Source organism: Oncorhynchus masou, unplaced genomic scaffold (genome assembly GCF_036934945.1).
Source record: "Oncorhynchus masou masou isolate Uvic2021 unplaced genomic scaffold, UVic_Omas_1.1 unplaced_scaffold_1380, whole genome shotgun sequence".
NCBI lineage: Eukaryota > Metazoa > Chordata > Actinopteri > Salmoniformes > Salmonidae > Oncorhynchus > Oncorhynchus masou.
This window is the reverse complement of record NW_027003713.1, coordinates 81,570-100,848: the sequence shown is the minus strand read 5'-3', so window position 1 is coordinate 100,848 and position 19,279 is coordinate 81,570. Positions and strand designations below refer to the sequence as shown.

The 19,279-nt window shown below is 48.3% G+C and overlaps 1 protein-coding gene across 1 annotated transcript in view; it reads left to right on the top strand.

Annotated features, from left to right (window-relative positions):
* Positions 1 to 15,866, top strand: part of LOC135530560 (multiple epidermal growth factor-like domains protein 11) — a gene marked incomplete at its 5' end in the record, with an annotated part of 72,963 nt that extends 57,097 nt beyond the window's left edge. The window contains 6 exons of the mRNA XM_064958858.1: positions 1,082 to 1,350; positions 3,981 to 4,136; positions 6,432 to 6,501; positions 7,868 to 7,921; positions 13,195 to 13,407; positions 15,620 to 15,866. Of these exons, the coding sequence (XP_064814930.1) occupies positions 1,082 to 1,350; positions 3,981 to 4,136; positions 6,432 to 6,501; positions 7,868 to 7,921; positions 13,195 to 13,407; positions 15,620 to 15,837 (980 nt within the window). The remainder of the gene's footprint in view (positions 1 to 1,081; positions 1,351 to 3,980; positions 4,137 to 6,431; positions 6,502 to 7,867; positions 7,922 to 13,194; positions 13,408 to 15,619) is intronic.
* Positions 15,867 to 19,279: the final 3,413 nt, after the last annotated feature.

Sequence of the window (19,279 nt, the reverse complement as noted above, 5' to 3'; positions counted from 1 at the left end):
GTCTGGTGTATAATACAGTATTTGATCCAGGTCTGGTGTTTATTACAGTATGTATTTGATCCAGGTCTGGTGTTTATTACAGTATTTGATCCAGGTCTGGTGTTTATTACAGTATTTGATCCAGGTCTGGTATTTATTACAGTATTTGATCCAGGTCTGGTGTTTATTACAGTATTTGATCCAGGTCTGGTGTTTATTACAGTATTTGATCCAGGTCTGGTGTTTACTACAGTATTTGATCCAGGTCTGGTGTTTATTACAGTATTTGATCCAGGTCTGGTGTTTATTACAGTATTTGATCCAGGTCTGGTGTTTATTACAGTATTTGATCCAAGTCTTGTGTTTATTACAGTTTTTGATCCAGGTCTGGTGTTTACTACAGTATTTGATCCAGGTCTGGTGTTTATTACAGTATTTGATCCAGGTCTGGTGTTTATTACAGTATTTGATCCAGGTCTGGTGTTTACTACAGTATTTGATCCAGGTCTGGTGTTTACTACAGTATTTGATCCAGGTCTGGTGTTTACTACAGTATTTGATCCAGGTCTGGTGTTTACTACAGTATTTGATCCAGGTCTGGTGTTTACTACAGTATTTGATCCAGGTCTGGTGTTTATTACAGTATTTGATCCAGGTCTGGTGTTTACTACAGTATTTGATCCAGGTCTGGTGTTTACTACAGTATTTGATCCAGGTCTGGTGTTTATTACAGTATTTGATCCAGGTCTGGTGTTTATTACAGTATTTGATCCAGGTCTGGTGTTTATTACAGTATTTGATCCAGGTCTGGTGTTTACTACAGTATCTGATCCAGGTCTGGTGTTTATTACAGTATTTGATCCAGGTCTGGTGTTTATTACAGTATTTGATCCAGGTCTGGTGTTTACTACAGTATCTGATCCAGGTCTGGTGTTTATTACAGTATTTGATCCAGGTCTGGTGTTTATTACAGTATTTGATCCAGGTCTGGTGTTTACTACAGTATCTGATCCAGGTCTGGTGTTTCTGTGTGTATTAATGGTGATCTGTGTTAGTGTTTGTGTGTTTATATAAATATACCCCCCCCCCCGCTCTATTCCAGCTGCCCTGATGATGGAGGAGCTGAATCCTTACACTAAGATCAGCCCGGCCTTGGCATCAGAGCACCAGTCAGCGGGCGCTGTCATGGGCATCATCTTCCTCCTCCTCTTCATCATGACCGTGTTGGGGGTGGTGGTGTGGTGGCGGCATCACCAGAGAGAGAAAGGAGGGCAGCACATGCCCAGTGTGTCCTACAGCCCTGCCCTGAGGATCAGCAGCCAGGGTTACTCACTCTCTGGTGAGACACTCCAGACTCTACCACTTAGTCGTGTTAACTAAGTCAGTCAGGGTTACTCCCTCTCTGGTGAGACGCTCCAGACTCTACCACTTAGTCATGTTAACTAAGTCAGTCAGGGTTACTCCCTCTCTGGTGAGGCGCTCCAGACTCTACCACTTAGTCGTGTTAACTAAGTCAGTCAGGGTTACTCCCTCTCTGGTGAGACGCTCCAGACTCTACCACTTAGTCGTGTTAACTAAGTCAGTCAGGGTTACTCCCTCTCTGGTGAGACGCTCCAGACTCTACCACTTAGTCGTGTTAACTAAGTCAGTCAGGGTTACTCCCTCTCTGGTGAGACGCTCCAGACTCTACCACTTAGTCATGTTAACTAAGTCAGTCAGGGTTACTCCCTCTGGTCTCTCTCCACAGGACTGTCTCTTTACAGTGAGGTCTCTCTCTCCACGGGACTGTCTCTTTACAGTGTGGTCTCTCTCTCCACGGGACTGTCTCTTTACAGTGTGGTCTCTCTGCACAGGACTGTCTCTTTACAGTCTGGTCTCTCTCCACAGGACTGTCTCTTTACAGTGTGGTCTCTCTCCACAGGACTGTCTCTTTACAGTGTGGTCTCTCTCCACAGGACTGTCTCTTTACAGTGTGGTCTCTCTCCTCAGGACTGTCTCTTTACTGTGTGGTCTCTCTCTACAGGACTGTCTCTTTACAGTGAGGTCTCTCTCTCCACGGGACTGTCTCTTTACAGTGTGGTCTCTCTCTCCACGGGACTGTCTCTTTACAGTGTGGTCTCTCTGCACAGGACTGTCTCTTTACAGTCTGGTCTCTCTCCACAGGACTGTCTCTTTACAGTGTGGTCTCTCTCCACAGGACTGTCTCTTTACAGTGTGGTCTCTCTCCACAGGACTGTCTCTTTACAGTGTGGTCTCTCTCCTCAGGACTGTCTCTTTACTGTGTGGTCTCTCTCTACAGGACTGTCTCTTTACAGTGTGGTCTCTCTCCACAGGACTGTCTCTTTACAGTCTGGTCTCTCTCCACAGGACTGTCTCTTTACAGTGTGGTCTCTCTCTACAGGACTGTCTCTTTACAGTGTGGATTCTCTCCACAGGACTGTCTCTTTACAGTGTGGTCTCTCTCCACAGGACTGTCTCTTTACAGTGTGGTCTCTCTCTACAGGACTGTCTCTTTACAGTGTGGTCTCTCTCCACAGGACTGTCTCTTTACAGTGTGGATTCTCTCCACAGGACTGTCTCTTTACAGTGTGGTCTCTCTCCACAGGACTGTCTCTTTACAGTGTGGTCTCTCTCCACAGGACTGTCTCTTTACAGTGTGGTCTCTCTCCACAGGACTGTCTCTTTACAGTGTGGTCTCTCTCCACAGGACTGTCTCTTTACAGTGTGGTCTCTCTCCACAGGACTGTCTCTTTACAGTCTGGTCTCTCTCCACAGGACTGTCTCTTTACAGTGTGGTCTCTCTCTACAGGACTGTCTCTTTACAGTGTGGATTCTCTCCACAGGACTGTCTCTTTACAGTGTGGTCTCTCTCCACAGGACTGTCTCTTTACAGTGAGGTCTCTCTCCACAGGACTGTCTCTTTACAGTTTGGTCTCTCTCCACAGGACTGTCTCTTTACAGTGTGGTCTCTCTCCACAGGACTGTCTCTTTACAGTGTGGTCTCTCTCCACAGGACTGTCTCTTTACAGTGTGGTCTCTCTCCACAGGACTGTCTCTTTACAGTGTGGTCTCTCTCCACAGGACTGTCTCTTTACAGTGTGGTCTCTCTCCACAGGACTGTCTCTTTACAGTTTGGTCTCTCTCCACAGGACTGTCTCTTTACAGTGTGGTCTCTCTCCACAGGACTGTCTCTTTACAGTGTGGTCTCTCTCCACAGGACTGTCTCTTTACAGTGTGGTCTCTCTCCACAGGACTGTCTCTTTACAGTGTGGTCTCTCTCCACAGGACTGTCTCTTTACAGTGAGGTCTCTCTCTCCACAGGACTGTCTCTTTACAGTGTGGTCTCTCTCCACAGGACTGTCTCTTTACAGTGTGGTCTCTCTCCACAGGACTGTCTCTTTACAGTGTGGTCTCTCTCCACAGGACTGTCTCTTTACAGTGTGGTCTCTCTCCACAGGACTGTCTCTTTACAGTGTGGTCTCTCTCTACAGGACTGTCTCTTTACAGTGTGGTCTCTCTCCTCAGGACTGTCTCTTTACAGTGTGGTCTCTCTCCACAGGACTGTCTCTTTACAGTCTGGTCTCTCTCCACAGGACTGTCTCTTTACAGTGTGGTCTCTCTCCACAGGACTGTCTCTTTACAGTGTGGTCTCTCTCCACAGGACTGTCTCTTTACAGTGTGGTCTCTCTCCACAGGACTGTCTCTTTACAGTGTGGTCTCTCTCCACAGGACTGTCTCTTTACAGTGTGGTCCCTCTCCACAGCTCTCTGGGATGATCTGACTGAAATTGTGGGTGATCTAACTAAATTCAGGGGTGATCTGACTGAACTCTCTTTCCAGCTAGATCCTCCTCTCTCTTGCTGTTTGTGTTCTCAGCAAACTCAGCTTTCTGATGAAACCTCTGTTTTTAACAGGCTTGTATTGAAAATGTCCCGATGGAGCTGTGTGTGTGTGTGTGTGTAGAGTCCTGTGCTACAAGCTGATGTTTCCGTGGTGAGCAGGGCATCAGTGTACAGGCTTTGTTCTCCTCTCTAGACTCCTCCCCTACCATCAGCAACGTCAGTCAATGTTTCACTAATCCCGCCTACCACACTCTGGGAGCATGTACCTACGCTGGCCACTACGCCAAGCCTGACAAGAAGACCAGAAGGGCCAAGGTGGGTGGCGAAGAACCTTCACTTTATTTATGCTATAAGAGTACATACAGGCAACTGCCAAAATAAAGAAAACAAAACAACATAAAAATGAATAGTTTTCACTATGAGGCAGACAGAACAGCTTCAATGCACCTGGTCATAGATTCTACAGGTGTCTGGAACTCTATTGGAGGGATGTGACATCGTTCTTCCACCAGTAAATTCAATCGTTTGGTGTTGTTGTTGATGGTGGTTGGAAAACGCTGGTCTCGGGCGCCGCTCCACAACCTCCCAGAAGTGTTCAGTTGGGTTGAGATCTGGAGACTGAAACGGCCAGGGGTATATGCTTTATTTCCTTTGTTAATGCTCATCAAACCATTCAGTGACCACTCCTGACATGTGTATGGGGCATTGTCATTGTATGGGAAAGCATAAAAGCTACCATTACTATGTTAATTACTTAATTAACTCAGGAACCACACCTGTGTGGAAGCACCTGCTTTCAATATACTTTGTATCCCTCATTTACTCAAGTGTTTCCATTATTCTGGCAGTTGCCTGTACATTGGCATCTCCAAGAAACGTGTATTTTATTTGTTGGTTCTTTGTGTGTTGTTCCACGTGTAGCAGCTACTCTTCCTGTGGTCCTCATTAGCTGTTCCACGTGTAGCAGCTACTCTTCCTGTGGTCCTCCTTAGCTGTTCCACGTGTAGCAGCTACTCTTCCTGTGGTCCTCATTAGCTGTTCCACGTGCAGCAGCTACTCTTCCTGTGGTCCTCATTAGCTGTTCCACATGTAGCAGCTACTCTTCCTGTGGTCCTCATTAGCTGTTCCACGTGCAGCAGCTACCCTTCCTGTGGTCCTCATTAGCTGTTCCACATGTAGCAGCTACTCTTCCTGTGGTCCTCATTAGCTGTTCCACGTGTAGCAGCTACTCTTCCTGTGGTCCTAATTAGCTGTTCCACGTGTAGCAGCTACTCTTCCTGTGTTCCTCATTAGCTGTTCCACGTGTAGCAGCTACTCTTCCTGTGGTCCTCATTAGCTGTTCCACGTGTAGCAGCTACTCTTCCTGTGGTCCTCATTAGCTGTTCCACGTGTAGCAGCTACTCTTCCTGTGGTCCTCATTAGCTGTTCCACGCGTAGCAGCTACTCTTCCTGTGGTCCTCATTAGCTGTTCCACATGTAGCAGCTACTCTTCCTGTGGTCCTTATGAGCTGTTCCACGTGTAGCAGCTACTCTTCCTCTGGGTCCTCATTAGCTGTTCCACGTGTAGCAGCTAATCTTCCTGTGGTCCTCCTTAGCTGTTCCACGTGTAGCAGCTACTCTTCCTGTGGTCCTCATTAGCTGTTCCACGTGTAGCAGCGACTCTTCCTGTGGTCCTCATTAGCTGTTCCACGTGTAGCAGCTACTCTTCCTGTGGTCCTCATTAGCTGTTCCACGTGTAGCAGCTACTCTTCCTGTGGTCCTCATTAGCTGTTCCACGTGTAGCAGCTACTCTTCCTCTGGGTCCTCATTAGCTGTTCCACGTGTAGCAGCTACTCTTCCTCTGGGTCCTCATTAGCTGTTCCACGTGTAGCAGCTACTCTTCCTGTGGTCCTCCTTAGCTGTTCCACGTGTAGCAGCTACTCTTCCTGTGGTCCTCCTTAGCTGTTCCACATGTAGCAGCGACTCTTCCTGTGGTCCTCCTTAGCTGTTCCACATGTAGCAGCTACTCTTCCTGTGGTCCTCATTAGCTGTTCCATGTGTAGCAGCTACTCTTCCTGTGGTCCTCATGAGCTGTTCCACATGTAGCAGCTACTCTTCCTGTGGTCCTCATTAGCTGTTCCACGTGTAGCAGCTACTCTTCCTGTGGTCCTCATGAGCTGTTCCACGTGTAGCAGCTACTCTTCCTCTGGGTCCTCATTAGCTGTTCCACGTGTAGCAGCTAATCTTCCTGTGGTCCTCCTTAGCTGTTCCACGTGTAGCAGCTACTCTTCCTGTGGTCCTCATTAGCTGTTCCACATGTAGCAGCTACTCTTCCTGTGGTCCTCATGAGCTGTTCCACGTGTAGCAGCTACTCTTCCTGTGGTCCTCATTAGCTGTTCCACGTGTAGCAGCTACTCTTCCTGTGGTCCTCATTAGCTGTTCCACGTGTAGCAGCTACTCTTCCTGTGGTCCTCATTAGCTGTTCCACGTGTAGCAGCGACTCTTCCTGTGGTCCTCATTAGCTGTTCCACTTGTAGCAGCTACTCTTCCTGTGGTCCTCATTAGCTGTTCCACGTGCAGCAGCTACTGTTGTTGGGGCCCTCAGTCTGTCTGTGTGTGTTTCGTTCCCAGGTGAAGGACAAGAGGTTAAACAGGAATAGTGCTCCAGAGTGGACAGCCTACTATAACCTCGATGAACTGGGTATGTCTGATGACTCCCTTATAAAACCCATTGTAAATACAAGTTGATTTGGGATTGTTTAACAAAACATTAGGAACACCTGCTGTATAGATGGCCATATACACTGACTGTTCAAAACATTAGCAACACCTGCTGTATAGATGGCCATATACACTGACTGTTCAAAACATTAGCAACACCTGCTGTATAGATGGCCATATACACTGACTGTTCAAAACATTAGGAACACCTGCTGTATAGATGGCCAAAAACACTGACTGTTCAAAACATTAGGAACACCTGCTGAATAGAAGGCCAAAAACACTGACTGTTCAAAACATGTGTACCGTGTAGACAGGTGTGTACCGTGTAGACAGACTCTTAGTCTGTCCCTTTAACATCTCTGTAGGTGTGTACCGTGTAGACAGGCTCTTAATCTGTCCCTTTAACATCTCTGTAGGTGTGTACCGTGTAGACAGGCTCTTAATCTGTCCCTTTAACATCTCTGTAGGTGTGTACTGTAGACAGGCTCTTAATCTGTCCCTTTAACATCTCTGTAGGTGTGTACCGTGTAGACAGGCTCTTAATCTGTCCCTTTAACATCTCTGTAGGTGTGTACCGTGTAGACAGACTCTTAATCTGTCCCTTTAACATCTCTGCAGGTGTGTACCGTGTAGACAGGCTCTTAATCTGTCCCTTTAACATCTCTGTAGGTGTGTACCGTGTAGACAGGCTCTTAATCTGTCCCTTTAACATCTCTGTAGGTGTGTACCGTGTAGACAGGCTCTTAATCTGTCCCTTTAACATCTCTGTAGGTGTGTACCGTGTAGACAGGCTCTTAATCTGTCCCTTTAACATCTCTGTAGGTGTGTACCGTGTAGACAGGCTCTTAATCTGTCCCTTTAACATCTCTCTGTAGGTGTGTACCGTGTGTAGGGCTCTTAATCTGTGTAGGTGTGTACAGTGTGTCCCTTTAACATCTCTGTGGTGTGTAGACAGGCTCTTAATCTGTCCCTTTAACATCTCTGTAGGTGTGTACCGTGTAGACAGGCTCTTAATCTGTCCCTTTAACATCTCTGTAGGTGTGTACCGTGTGACAGGCTCTTAATCTGTCCCTTTAACATCTCTGTAGGTGTGTACCGTGTAGACAGGCTCTTAATCTGTCCCTTTAACATCTCTGTAGGTGTGTACCGTGTAGACAGACTCTTAATCTGTCCCTTTAACATCTCTGTAGGTGTGTACCGTGTAGACAGGCTCTTAATCTGTCCCTTTAACATCTCTGTAGGTGTGTACCGTGTAGACAGGCTCTTAATCTGTCCCTTTAACATCTCTGTAGGTGTGTACCGTGTAGACAGGCTCTTAATCTGTCCCTTTAACATCTCTGTAGGTGTGTACCGTGTAGACAGACGCTACAGCTCCTACCATGAACAGTACTACAGAGGTAGAGTATGAGACTCCACTATGTCCTTATGAAGAAAATCAGCTCATGTGACAGAGTGGTTGGTCTGTGTTTCCCAAGGACTTTCCTGCACTGTAGTGTGTGACTGCATGTGTGCTGTGTGTGTGTGTCAGAGTATGTGAGCGGAGCGAGGAGTGGAGTGTGCCCAATTTGACTGGAGCGCGGATCGAGGAGCGAGTTTCCCAAAGGCTGGAACGCCGGCTTTCTCGCCCGCTCCAGTTTCGCTCCAGTACCTCTCCAGCAGCGCTCACTTCATGAGCTCAGGGCGTGCCCGGCCCAGCATGCATTTGTATAGTCTACTTGTGTGCTGCTAGAGCCCCGTGCTTTAGCTACTGTCATGGAGTGTTTTCATAAAGAAATGGATAAAACACACAGGTGCAAAATCACTTACAAAGATGAGGAGGAACCAAGAGCAAGAGAATGAGTGTGGTTATGTAGTGTCCACTACTAAAGAAGAGAGGTAGTGTGGTGACGTAGTGTGGTGATGTAGTGTGGTGATGTAGTGTCCACAACTAATGAAGATAGGTAGTGTGGTGACGTAGTGTGGTGATGTAGTGTCCACAACTAAAGAAGAGAGGTAGTGTGGTGATGTAGTGTCCACAACTAAAGAAGAGAGGGAGTGTGTTGATGTAGTGTCCACAACTAATGAAGATAGGTAGTGTGGTGATGTAGTGTCCACTACTAAAGAAGAGAGGTAGTGTGGTGATGTAGTGTCCACTACTAAAGAAGAGAGGTAGTGTGGTGATGTAGTGTCCACTACTAAAGAAGAGAGGTAGTGTGGTGATGTAGTGTCCACAACTAAAGAAGAGAGGGAGTGTGGTGATGTAGTGTCCACAACTAAAGAAGAGAGGTAGTGTCCACAACTAAAGAAGAGAGGGAGTGTGGGGATGTAGTGTCCACAACTAAAGAAGAGAGGGAGTGTGGTGATGTAGTGTCCACAACTAAAGAAGAGAGGGAGTGTGGTGATGTAGTGTCCACAACTAAAGAAGAGAGGGAGTGTGGTGATGTAGTGTGGTGATGTAGTGTCCACAACTAAAGAAGAGAGGGAGTGTGGTGATGTAGTGTCCACAACTAAAGAAGAGAGGGAGTGTGGTGATGTTGTGTCCACAACTAAAGAAGAGAGGGAGTGTGGTGATGTAGTGTCCACTACTAAAGAAGAGAGGGAGTGTGGTGATGTAGTGTCCACTACTAAAGAAGAGAGGGAGTGTGGTGATGTAGTGTCCACAACTAAAGAAGAGAGGGAGTGTGGTGATGTAGTGTCCACTACTAAAGAAGAGAGGGAGTGTGGTGATGTAGTGTGGTGATGTAGTGTCCACAACTAAAGAAGAGAGGGAGTGTGGTGATGTAGTGTCCACTACTAAAGAAGAGAGGGAGTGTGGTGATGTAGTGTCCACAACTAAAGAAGAGAGGGAGTGTGGTGATGTAGTGTCCACAACTAAAGAAGAGAGGGAGTGTGGTGATGTAGTGTGGTGATGTAGTGTTCACTACTAAAGAAGAGAGGTAGTGTGGTGATGTAGTGTCCACAACTAAAGAAGAGAGGTAGTGTGGTGATGTAGTGTCCACTACTAATGAAGAGAGGGAGTGTGGTGATGTAGTGTCCACTACTAAAGAAGAGAGGTAGTGTGGTGATGTAGTGTCCTCAACTAAAGAAGAGAGGGAGTGTGGTGATGTAGTGTCCACAACTAAAGAAGAGAGGTAGTGTGGTGATGTAGTGTCCACTACTAAAGAAGAGAATGAGTGTGGTTATGTAGTGTCCACTACTAAAGAAGAGAGGTAGTGTGGTGATGTAGTGTCCACTACTAAAGAAGAGAGGGAGTGTGGTTATGTAGTGTCCACTACTAAAGAAGAGAGGTAGTGTGGTGATGTAGTGTCCTCAACTAAAGAAGAGAGGTAGTGTGGTGATGTAGTGTCCACTACTAAAGAAGAGAGGTAGTGTGGTGATGTAGTGTCCACAACTAAAGAAGAGAGGGAGTGTGGTTATGTAGTGTCCACTACTAAAGAAGAGAGGTAGTGTGGTGATGTAGTGTCCACTACTAAAGAAGAGAGGTAGTGTGGTGATGTAGTGTCCACAACTAAAGAAGAGAGGGAGTGTGGTTATGTAGTATCCACAACTAAAGAAGAGAGGGAGTGTGGTGATGTAGTGTCCACTACTAAAGAAGAGAGGTAGTGTGGTGATGTAGTGTCCACTACTAAAGAAGAGAGGGAGTGTGGTGATGTAGTGTCCACAACTAAAGAAGAGAGGTAGTGTGGTGATGTAGTGTCCACTACTAAAGAAGAGAGGGAGTGTGGTTATGTAGTGTCCACTACTAAAGAAGAGAGGTAGTGTGGTGATGTAGTGTCCTCAACTAAAGAAGAGAGGTAGTGTGGTGATGTAGTGTCCACTACTAAAGAAGAGAGGTAGTGTGGTGATGTAGTGTCCACAACTAAAGAAGAGAGGGAGTGTGGTTATGTAGTGTCCACTACTAAAGAAGAGAGGTAGTGTGGTGATGTAGTGTCCACTACTAAAGAAGAGAGGTAGTGTGGTGATGTAGTGTCCACAACTAAAGAAGAGAGGGAGTGTGGTTATGTAGTGTCCACAACTAAAGAAGAGAGGTAGTGTGGTGATGTAGTGTCCACTACTAAAGAAGAGAGGTAGTGTGGTGATGTAGTGTCCACAACTAAAGAAGAGAGGTAGTGTGGTGATGTAGTGTCCACTACTAAAGAAGAGAATGAGTGTGGTTATGTAGTGTCCACTACTAAAGAAGAGAGGTAGTGTGGTGATGTAGTGTCCACTACTAAAGAAGAGAGGGAGTGTGGTTATGTAGTGTCCACTACTAAAGAAGAGAGGTAGTGTGGTGATGTAGTGTCCACTACTAAAGAAGAGAGGGAGTGTGGTTATGTAGTGTCCACTACTAAAGAAGAGAGGTAGTGTGGTGATGTAGTGTCCACAACTAAAGAAGAGAGGGAGTGTGGTTATGTAGTGTCCTCAACTAAAGAAGAGAGGTAGTGTGGTGATGTAGTGTCCACAACTAAAGAAGAGAGGGAGTGTGGTGATGTAGTGTCCACTACTAAAGAAGAGAGGGAGTGTGGTGATGTAGTGTCCACAACTAAAGAAGAGAGGGAGTGTGGTGATGTAGTGTCCACTACTAAAGAAGAGAGGGAGTGTGGTGATGTAGTGTCCACAACTAAAGAAGAGAGTGAGTGTGGTGATGTAGTGTCCACAACTAAAGAAGAGAGGGAGTGTGGTGATGTAGTGTGGTGATGTAGTGTCCTCAACTAAAGAAGAGAGGGAGTGTGGTGATGTAGTGTCCACAACTAAAGAAGAGAGGGAGTGTGGTGATGTAGTGTCCACCACTAAAGAAGAGAGGGAGTGTGGTGATGTAGTGGCCACCACTAAAGAAGAGAGGGAGTGTGGTGATGTAGTGTCCACTACTAAAGAAGAGAGGTAGTGTGGTGATGTAGTGTGGTGATGTAGTGTCCTCAACTAAAGAAGAGAGGTAGTGTGGTGATGTAGTGTCCACTACTAAAGAAGAGAGGTAGTGTGGTGATGTAGTGTGGTGATGTAGTGTCCTCAACTAAAGAAGAGAGGGAGTGTGGTGATGTAGTGTCCACTACTAAAGAAGAGAGGTAGTGTGGTGATGTAGTGTGGTGATGTAGTGTCCTCAACTAAAGAAGAGACAACAATAGATGGGTGTTGGTTAAATGGTAGGTCCCGGTAGTCACAACAATAGATGGGTGTTGGTTAAATGGTTAAATGGTAGGTCCCGGTAGTCACAACAATAGATGGGTGATGGTTAAATGGTAGGTCCCGGTAGTCACAACAATAGATGGGTGTTGGTTAAATGGTAGGTCCCGGTAGTCACAACAATAGATGGGTGTTGGTTAAATGGTAGGTCCCGGTAGTCACAACAATAGATGGGTGATGGTTAAATGGTAGGTCCCGGTAGTCACAACAATAGATGGGTGTTGGTTAAATGGTAGGTCCCGGTAGTCACAACAATAGATGGGTGTTGGTTAAATGGTATGTCCCGGTAGTCACAACAATAGATGGGTGTTGGTTAAATGGTAGGTCCAGGTAGTCACAACAATAGATGGGTGATGGTTAAATGGTAGGTCCCGGTAGTCACAACAATAGATGGGTGTTGGTTAAATGGTAGGTCCCGGTAGTCACAACAATAGATGGGTGTTGGTTAAATGGTATGTCCAGGAAGTCACAACAATAGATGGGTGATGGTTAAATGGTAGGTCCCGGTAGTCACAACAATAGATGGGTGTTGGTTAAATGGTAGGTCCCGGTAGTCACAACAATAGATGGGTGATGGTTAAATGGTAGGTCCCGGTAGTCACAACAATAGATGGGTGTTGGTTAAATGGTAGGTCCCGGTAGTCACAACAATAGATGGGTGATGGTTAAATGGTAGGTCCCGGTAGTCACAACAATAGATGGGTGTTGGATAAATGGTGATTTTAATGAATTAATGAATTAGCGGGATTTCAGACCACTCAACACCGCTCTGTAAGCAATGAGCGGGATTTCAGACCACTCAACACCGCTCTGTAAGCAATGAGCGGGATTTCAGACCACTCAACACCGCTCTGTAAGCAATGAGCGGGATTTCAGACCACTCAACACCGCTCTGTAAGCAATGAGCGGGATTTCAGCCCACTCAACACCGCTCTGTAAGCAATGAGCGGGATTTCAGACCACTCAACACCGCTCTGTATGCAATGAGCGGGATTTCAGACCACTCAACACCGCTCACATACTCTGGTTTGTGTATGAACTGATGTGTATGAACTGATGTGTGTGTTTTGACCTCTGTGTCTCTCTCTCCACAGGGCACGCCTGTGATCTCCTCCTCTGTGTGTGTTCCTTCCTCCTGATGGTCTCACACACTCCTCTCTGGTCCTCTCCTCCAGGCTCTAACTAACACAACACCCCATAAACAAACGCACTACTTTTGGATTTAAATGCTTTATACTGTGATATGTTACTAATACTGTGAATGTTGTGTGTCCTGTGTGATTTACCCTGTACTCTGTTTTTAATTGTTTATCTACAGGTTGTCAGTGGATACTAGTGTTCACTTGTCTTACCTCCTGGGGTAGAATTCTAATCTCATGTTGTATTCGTCTCCCAATGTTGATATGACGAATGCATTGAAAGGCTAACAATGTCATCGCTGATATCAGAATCATTCGCTAACAGATACCTTCACCTTGGTAAAAAGTCTTCCTGTCGTCCTACTTCTCAGTGTGTTATTTGTCTTTGTCAGACTACATGAAGGGTTCCCTGTCCAGCACCTGCTCTCTGAACAGTGAGAACCCCTACGCCACCATCAATGACCCGCAGGCCGTGGCCTGTAAACACACAGAGAGCAGCTATGTAGAGATGCAGAGTCCTGTCCACCACGACATGTCCTACTGCTCCTCTGCTATAGTCACCACCACCGCCACACACACCTCCAGCAAGAACGTCTATGATGTGGGTGAGTTATAGATATATAGATGTCCTACTGCTCCTCTGCTATAGTCACCATCACCGCCACACACACATCCAGCAACAATGATGTGGGTGAGTTATAGATATATAGTTATGTAGATGTCCTACTGCTCCTCTGCTATAGTCACCATCACCGCCACACACACCCCGTCAAGCAACAATGATGTGGGTGAGTTATAGATATATAGTTATGTAGATGTCCTACTGCTCCTCTGCTATAGTCACCATCACCGCCACACACACCCTCAGCAACAATGATGTGGGTGAGTTATAGATATATAGTTATGTAGATGTCCTACTGCTCCTCTGCTATAGTCACCATCACCGCCACACACACCCCGTCAGCAACAATGATGTGGGTGAGTTATAGATATATAGTTATGTAGATGTCCTACTGCTCCTCTGCTATAGTCACCACCACCGCCACACACACCTCCAGCAAGAACGTCTATGATGTGGGTGAGTTATAGATATATAGATGTCCTACTGCTCCTCTGCTATAGTCACCACCACCGCCACACACACCCCGTCAGCAACAATGATGTGGGTGAGTTATAGATATATAGTTATGTAGATGTCCTACTGCTCCTCTGCTATAGTCACCATCACCGCCACACACACCTCCAGCAACAATGATGTGGGTGAGTTACGGGGGATGAAGGGTCATGGACATCCCCTTAGTTCTGAGGAAGATGAGCTCATGAGGAAGATGAATTTGTTTTTCTGTGTAACTGACTGGTTGTCTCTGTATGTTGTCTCTGTCTGTTGTCTGTCTGTTGTCTCTGTCTGTTGTCTGTCTGTTCTCTCTGTCTGTTGTCTCTGTCTGTTGTCTCTGTCTGTTGTCTCTGCCTGTTGTCTCTGTCTGTTGTTTCAGTCTGTTGTCTCTGTCTGTTGTCTGTCTGTTCTCTCTGTCTGTTGTCTGTCTGTTCTCTCTGTCTGTTGTCTCTGTCTGTTGTTTCAGTCTGTTGTTTCAGTCTGTTGTCTCTGTCTGTTGTTTCAGTCTGTTGTCTCTGTCTGTTGTCTCTGTCTGTTGTCTCTGTCTGTTGTCTCTGTCTGTTGTCTGTCTGTTCTCTCTGTCTGTTGTCTCAGTCTGTTGTTTCAGTCTGTTGTTTCAGTCTGTTGTCTCTGTCTGTTGTCTCTGTCTGTTGTCTCTGTCTGTTGTCTGTCTGTTGTCTCTGTCTGTTGTCTGTCTGTTCTCTCTCTCTGTCTGTTCTCTCTGTCTGTTGTCTCTGTCTGTTGTATGTCTGTTGTCTCTGTCTGTTGTCTGTCTGTTCTCTCTCTCTGTCTGTCCTCTCTGTCTGTTGTCTCTGTCTGTTGTCTCTGTCTGTTGTCTCTGTCTGTTGTCTCTGTCTGTTGTCTCTGTCTGTTGTCTCTGTCTGTTGTATGTCTGTTGTCTCTGTCTGTTGTCTCTGTCTGTTGTCTCTGTCTGTTGTCTCTGCCTGTTGTCTCTGTCTGTTGTCTCTGTCTGTTGTCTCTGTCTGTTGTCTCTGCCTGTTGTCTCTGTCTGTTGTCTCTGTCTGTTGTCTCAGTCTGTTCTCTCTCTCTCTCTGTCTGTTGTCTCTGCCTGTTGTCTCTGCCTGTTGTCTCTGTCTGTTGTCTCTGTCTGTTGTCTGTCTGTTCTCTCTCTCTGTCTGAGGGGGTTATTGTGGAGGGTTCTTCTATGAAGTGTTTGAATGATCACTTTGATTAGTCAGAAAAGTTCAAGCCTCTCTTTCTCTCTTCATCTCCCTATCTCTATCCCTCCATCTATATCCCTCCATCCCTCTATCTCTATCCCTCCACCCCCCTATCTCTATCCCTCCATCTCTATCCCTCCACCCCCCTATCTCTATACCTCCACCCCCCTATCTCTATCCCTCCACCCCCCTATATCCCTCTATCCCTCCACCCCCCTATCTCTATCCCTCCATCTATATCCCTCCATCCCTCTATCTCTATCCCTCCACCCCCCTATATCCCTCTATCCCTCCACCCCCCTATCTCTATCCCTCCACCCCCTATCTCTATCCCTCCACCCCCCTATATCCCTCCATCCCTCTATCTCTATCCCTCCACCCCCCTATCTATATCCCTCCATCTCTATCCCTCCACCCCCTATCTCTATCCCTCCACCCCCCTATCTCCATCCCTCCACCCCCCCTATCTCCATCCCTCCATCCCCCTATCTCTATCCCTCCATCACTCCACCCTCCCTTTAGAACCAAAGGTGAGTGTTCTCCAGGGCTGTAACGGTGTGGTGGTCCCCACGTACCCTCAGAACCCGTATGACCTCCCCAGGAACAGCCACATCCCCAGCCACTACGACCTGCTGCCCCTGAGACACAGCCAGAGCTACAGCCCTACACACAGCCAGGACCACAGCCACCAGAGCCACAGCCCAGCCTTGCCCGGCAGCCCTACCAGCTCCCTGCTATAGACAGACCACTCCCGAACACTGGGCCGCGACCTTAGACCTATGACTTACTGTTGGGGCACGGTCTGCTCCACCTGGGGTTGTGGATAAAGACTGTAATGTGACTATAGAGACAAAGTACCAGTGCAACATCAATGTTGGTGGACATACTAGATGATATACCAACCGAAGCTCTGTGTCACTACTGGACTCACCGTGTGGACTCACTACTCGTGTGGACTCACACTGTGTGGACTACTGTGTGGACTCACTACCGTGTGGACTCACTACCGTGTGGACTCACTACCGTACTCACTCCCTCCACCCCCCTACTCACTGCCGTGTGGACTCACTGCCGTGTGGACTCACTCACTACCGTGGACCCACTGTGGACTCACTACCGTGTGGACGTGTGGTGTACTCACTACCGTGTGGACTCACTGCACGTGTGGACTCACTGCCGTGGACTCACTACCGTGTGACTCACTGCCGTGTGGACTCACTACCGTGTGGACTGACTACCGTGTGGACTCACTACTAGATTCACTATCTCTGTGGACTCACTCCCGTGTGGACCACTACTGTGTGACTCACTGCTGTGGGACTCACTCATGTGGACTCACTGCTGTGTGGACTCACTCACCGTGTGGACTCACTGCTGTGTGGACTCACCCCGTTAGACTCAATACCGTGTGACTCACTGACGTGTGGACTCACTACTGTGGACTCACTACCGGTGTGGTGGACTCACGTGTAGACTCACTACCGTGTGGACTCACTACCGTGTGGACTCACTGCCGTGTGGACTCACTGCCGTGTGCCGTGTGACTCACTACCAGCTCACTACGACTCACTGCCGTGTGGACTCACTGAGACACTAGCCAGTGTGGACTCACTACCGTGGACTCACTACCGGACTCACTACCGTGTGGACTCACTGCCGTGTGGACTCACTGCCGTGTGGACTCACTACCGTGTGGACTGACTACCGTGTGGACTCACTACCGTGTGGACTCACTACCGTGTGGACTCACTGTTGTGTGGACTCACTACTGTGTGGACTCACTGCTGTGTGGACTCACTGGACTCACTACTGTGTGGACTCACTGCCGTGTGGACTCACTACTCACTACCGTGACTGGACTCACTACCATGTGGACTCACTGACTCACTACTCACTGTGGACTCACTGGACTCACTACCGTGTGGACTCACTGACGGTGGACTCACTACCGTGGACTGGACTCACTGCTGTGTGGACTCACTGCTGTGTGGACTCACTACCGTGTGGACTCACTACCGTGTGACTCACTGACATGGACTCACTGCTGTGTGACTCGCTGTGTGGACTCACTGACGTGTGGACTCACTACCGTGTGGACTCACTACTGTGTGGACTCACTGCCGTGTGGACTCACTGTGTGGACTCACCCGTGTGGACTCACTGCCGTGTGGACTCACTGTGGACTCACTGACGTGTGACTCACTACCGTGTGGACTCACTACCGTGTGGACTCACTGTGTGGACTCACTGCTGTGTGGACTCACTGCTGTTTGGACCACTGGTGGACTCACTGCTGTGTGGACTCACTACCGTGTGGACTCACTGCCGTGTGGACTCACTACCGTGTGGACTCACTGCTGTGTGGACTCACTTACCGTGTGGACTCACTGCTGTGTGGACTCACTACCGTGTGGACTCACTACCGTGTGGACTCACTGTGTGGACTCACTGCTGTGTGGACTCACTACTGTGTGGACTCACTGCTGTGTGGACTCACTACGTGTGGACTCACTACCGTGTGGTCTCACTACTGTGGACTCACTACCGTGTGGACTCACTACTCACTGCTGTGTGGACTCACTGCTGTGTGGACTCACTACTCACTGCTGTGTGGACTCACTACCGTGTGGACTCACTACCGTGACTCACTGCTGTGTGGACTCACTGTGTGTGACTCACTACCGTGTGGACTCACTGCTGTGTGACTCACTGCATGTCACTGTGTGACTCACTACCGTGTGGACTCACTGCTGTGTGGACTCACTACCGTGTGGACTCACTACCGTGTGACTCACTGCTGTGTGGACTCACTGACATGTGGACTCACTACCGTGTGGACTCACTGCCGTGTGGACTCACTGCCGTGTGGACTCACTACCGTGTGGACTCACTACCGTGTGGACTCACTGCCGTGTGGACTCACTGCTCACTGTGGACTCACTGCCGTGTCGACTCGTGTGGACTCACTGCTGTGTGGACTCACTACCGTGTGGACTCACTGTGTGACTCACTACCGTGTGGACTCACTACCGACTCACTACCATGTGTCACTACCGTGTGGACTCACTGGACTCACTGCTGTGTGGACTCACTGCTGTGTGGACTCACTGCTGTGTGTGGACTCACTACTGTGTGGACTCACTGCTGGGACTCACTGCTGTGTGGACTCACTGCTGTGTGGACTCACTACCGTGGACTCACTGCTGTGTGGACTCACTACCGTGGACTCACTACCGTGTGGACTCACTGCTGTGTGGACTCACTACCGTGTGGACTCACTACCGTGTGGACTCACTGCTGTGTGGACTCACTGCTGTGTGGACTCACTGCCGTGTGGACTCACTGCTGTGTGGACTCACTACCGTGTGGACTCACTACCGTGTGGACTCACTGCTGTGTGGACTCACTGCTGTGTGGACTCACTGCCGTGTGGACTCACTGCTGTGTGGACTCACTACCGTGTGGACTCACTGCTGTGTGGACTCACTACCGTGTGGACTCACTACCGTGTGGACTCACTGCTGTGTGGACTCACTGACATGTAGACTCACTACCGTGTGGACTCACTGCCGTGTGGACTCACTGCCGTGTGGACTCACTGCCGTGTGGACTCACTACCGTGTGGACTCACTGCCGTGTGGACTCACTGCCGTGTGGACTCACTACCGTGTGGACTCACTGCCGTGTCGACTGTGTCACTGGACTCACTACCGTGTGGACTCACTACTGTGGACTGGACTCACCACCGTGTGACTCACTGCTGTGTGGACTCACTACCGTGTGGACTCACTACCATGTGGACTCACTACCGTGTGGACTCACTGCTGTGTGGACTCACTGCTGTGTGGACTCACTGCTGTGTGGACTCACTACTGTGTGGACTCACTACCGTGTGGACTCACTGCTGTGTGGACTCACTGCTGTGTGACTCACTGCCGTGTGGACTCACTACCGTGTGGACTCACTACCGTGTGGACTCACTACCGTGTGACTACCGTGTGGACTGACTACCGTGTGACTCACTGCTGTGTGGACTCACTGCTGTGTGGACTCACTACCGGTGGGACTCACTGCTGTGGACTCACTGCTGTGTGGACTCACTGCTGTGTGACTCACTACCGTGACTCACTACTGTGTGGACTCACTGACGTGTGAGACTGGATAAAGCATACTGAACGTGTA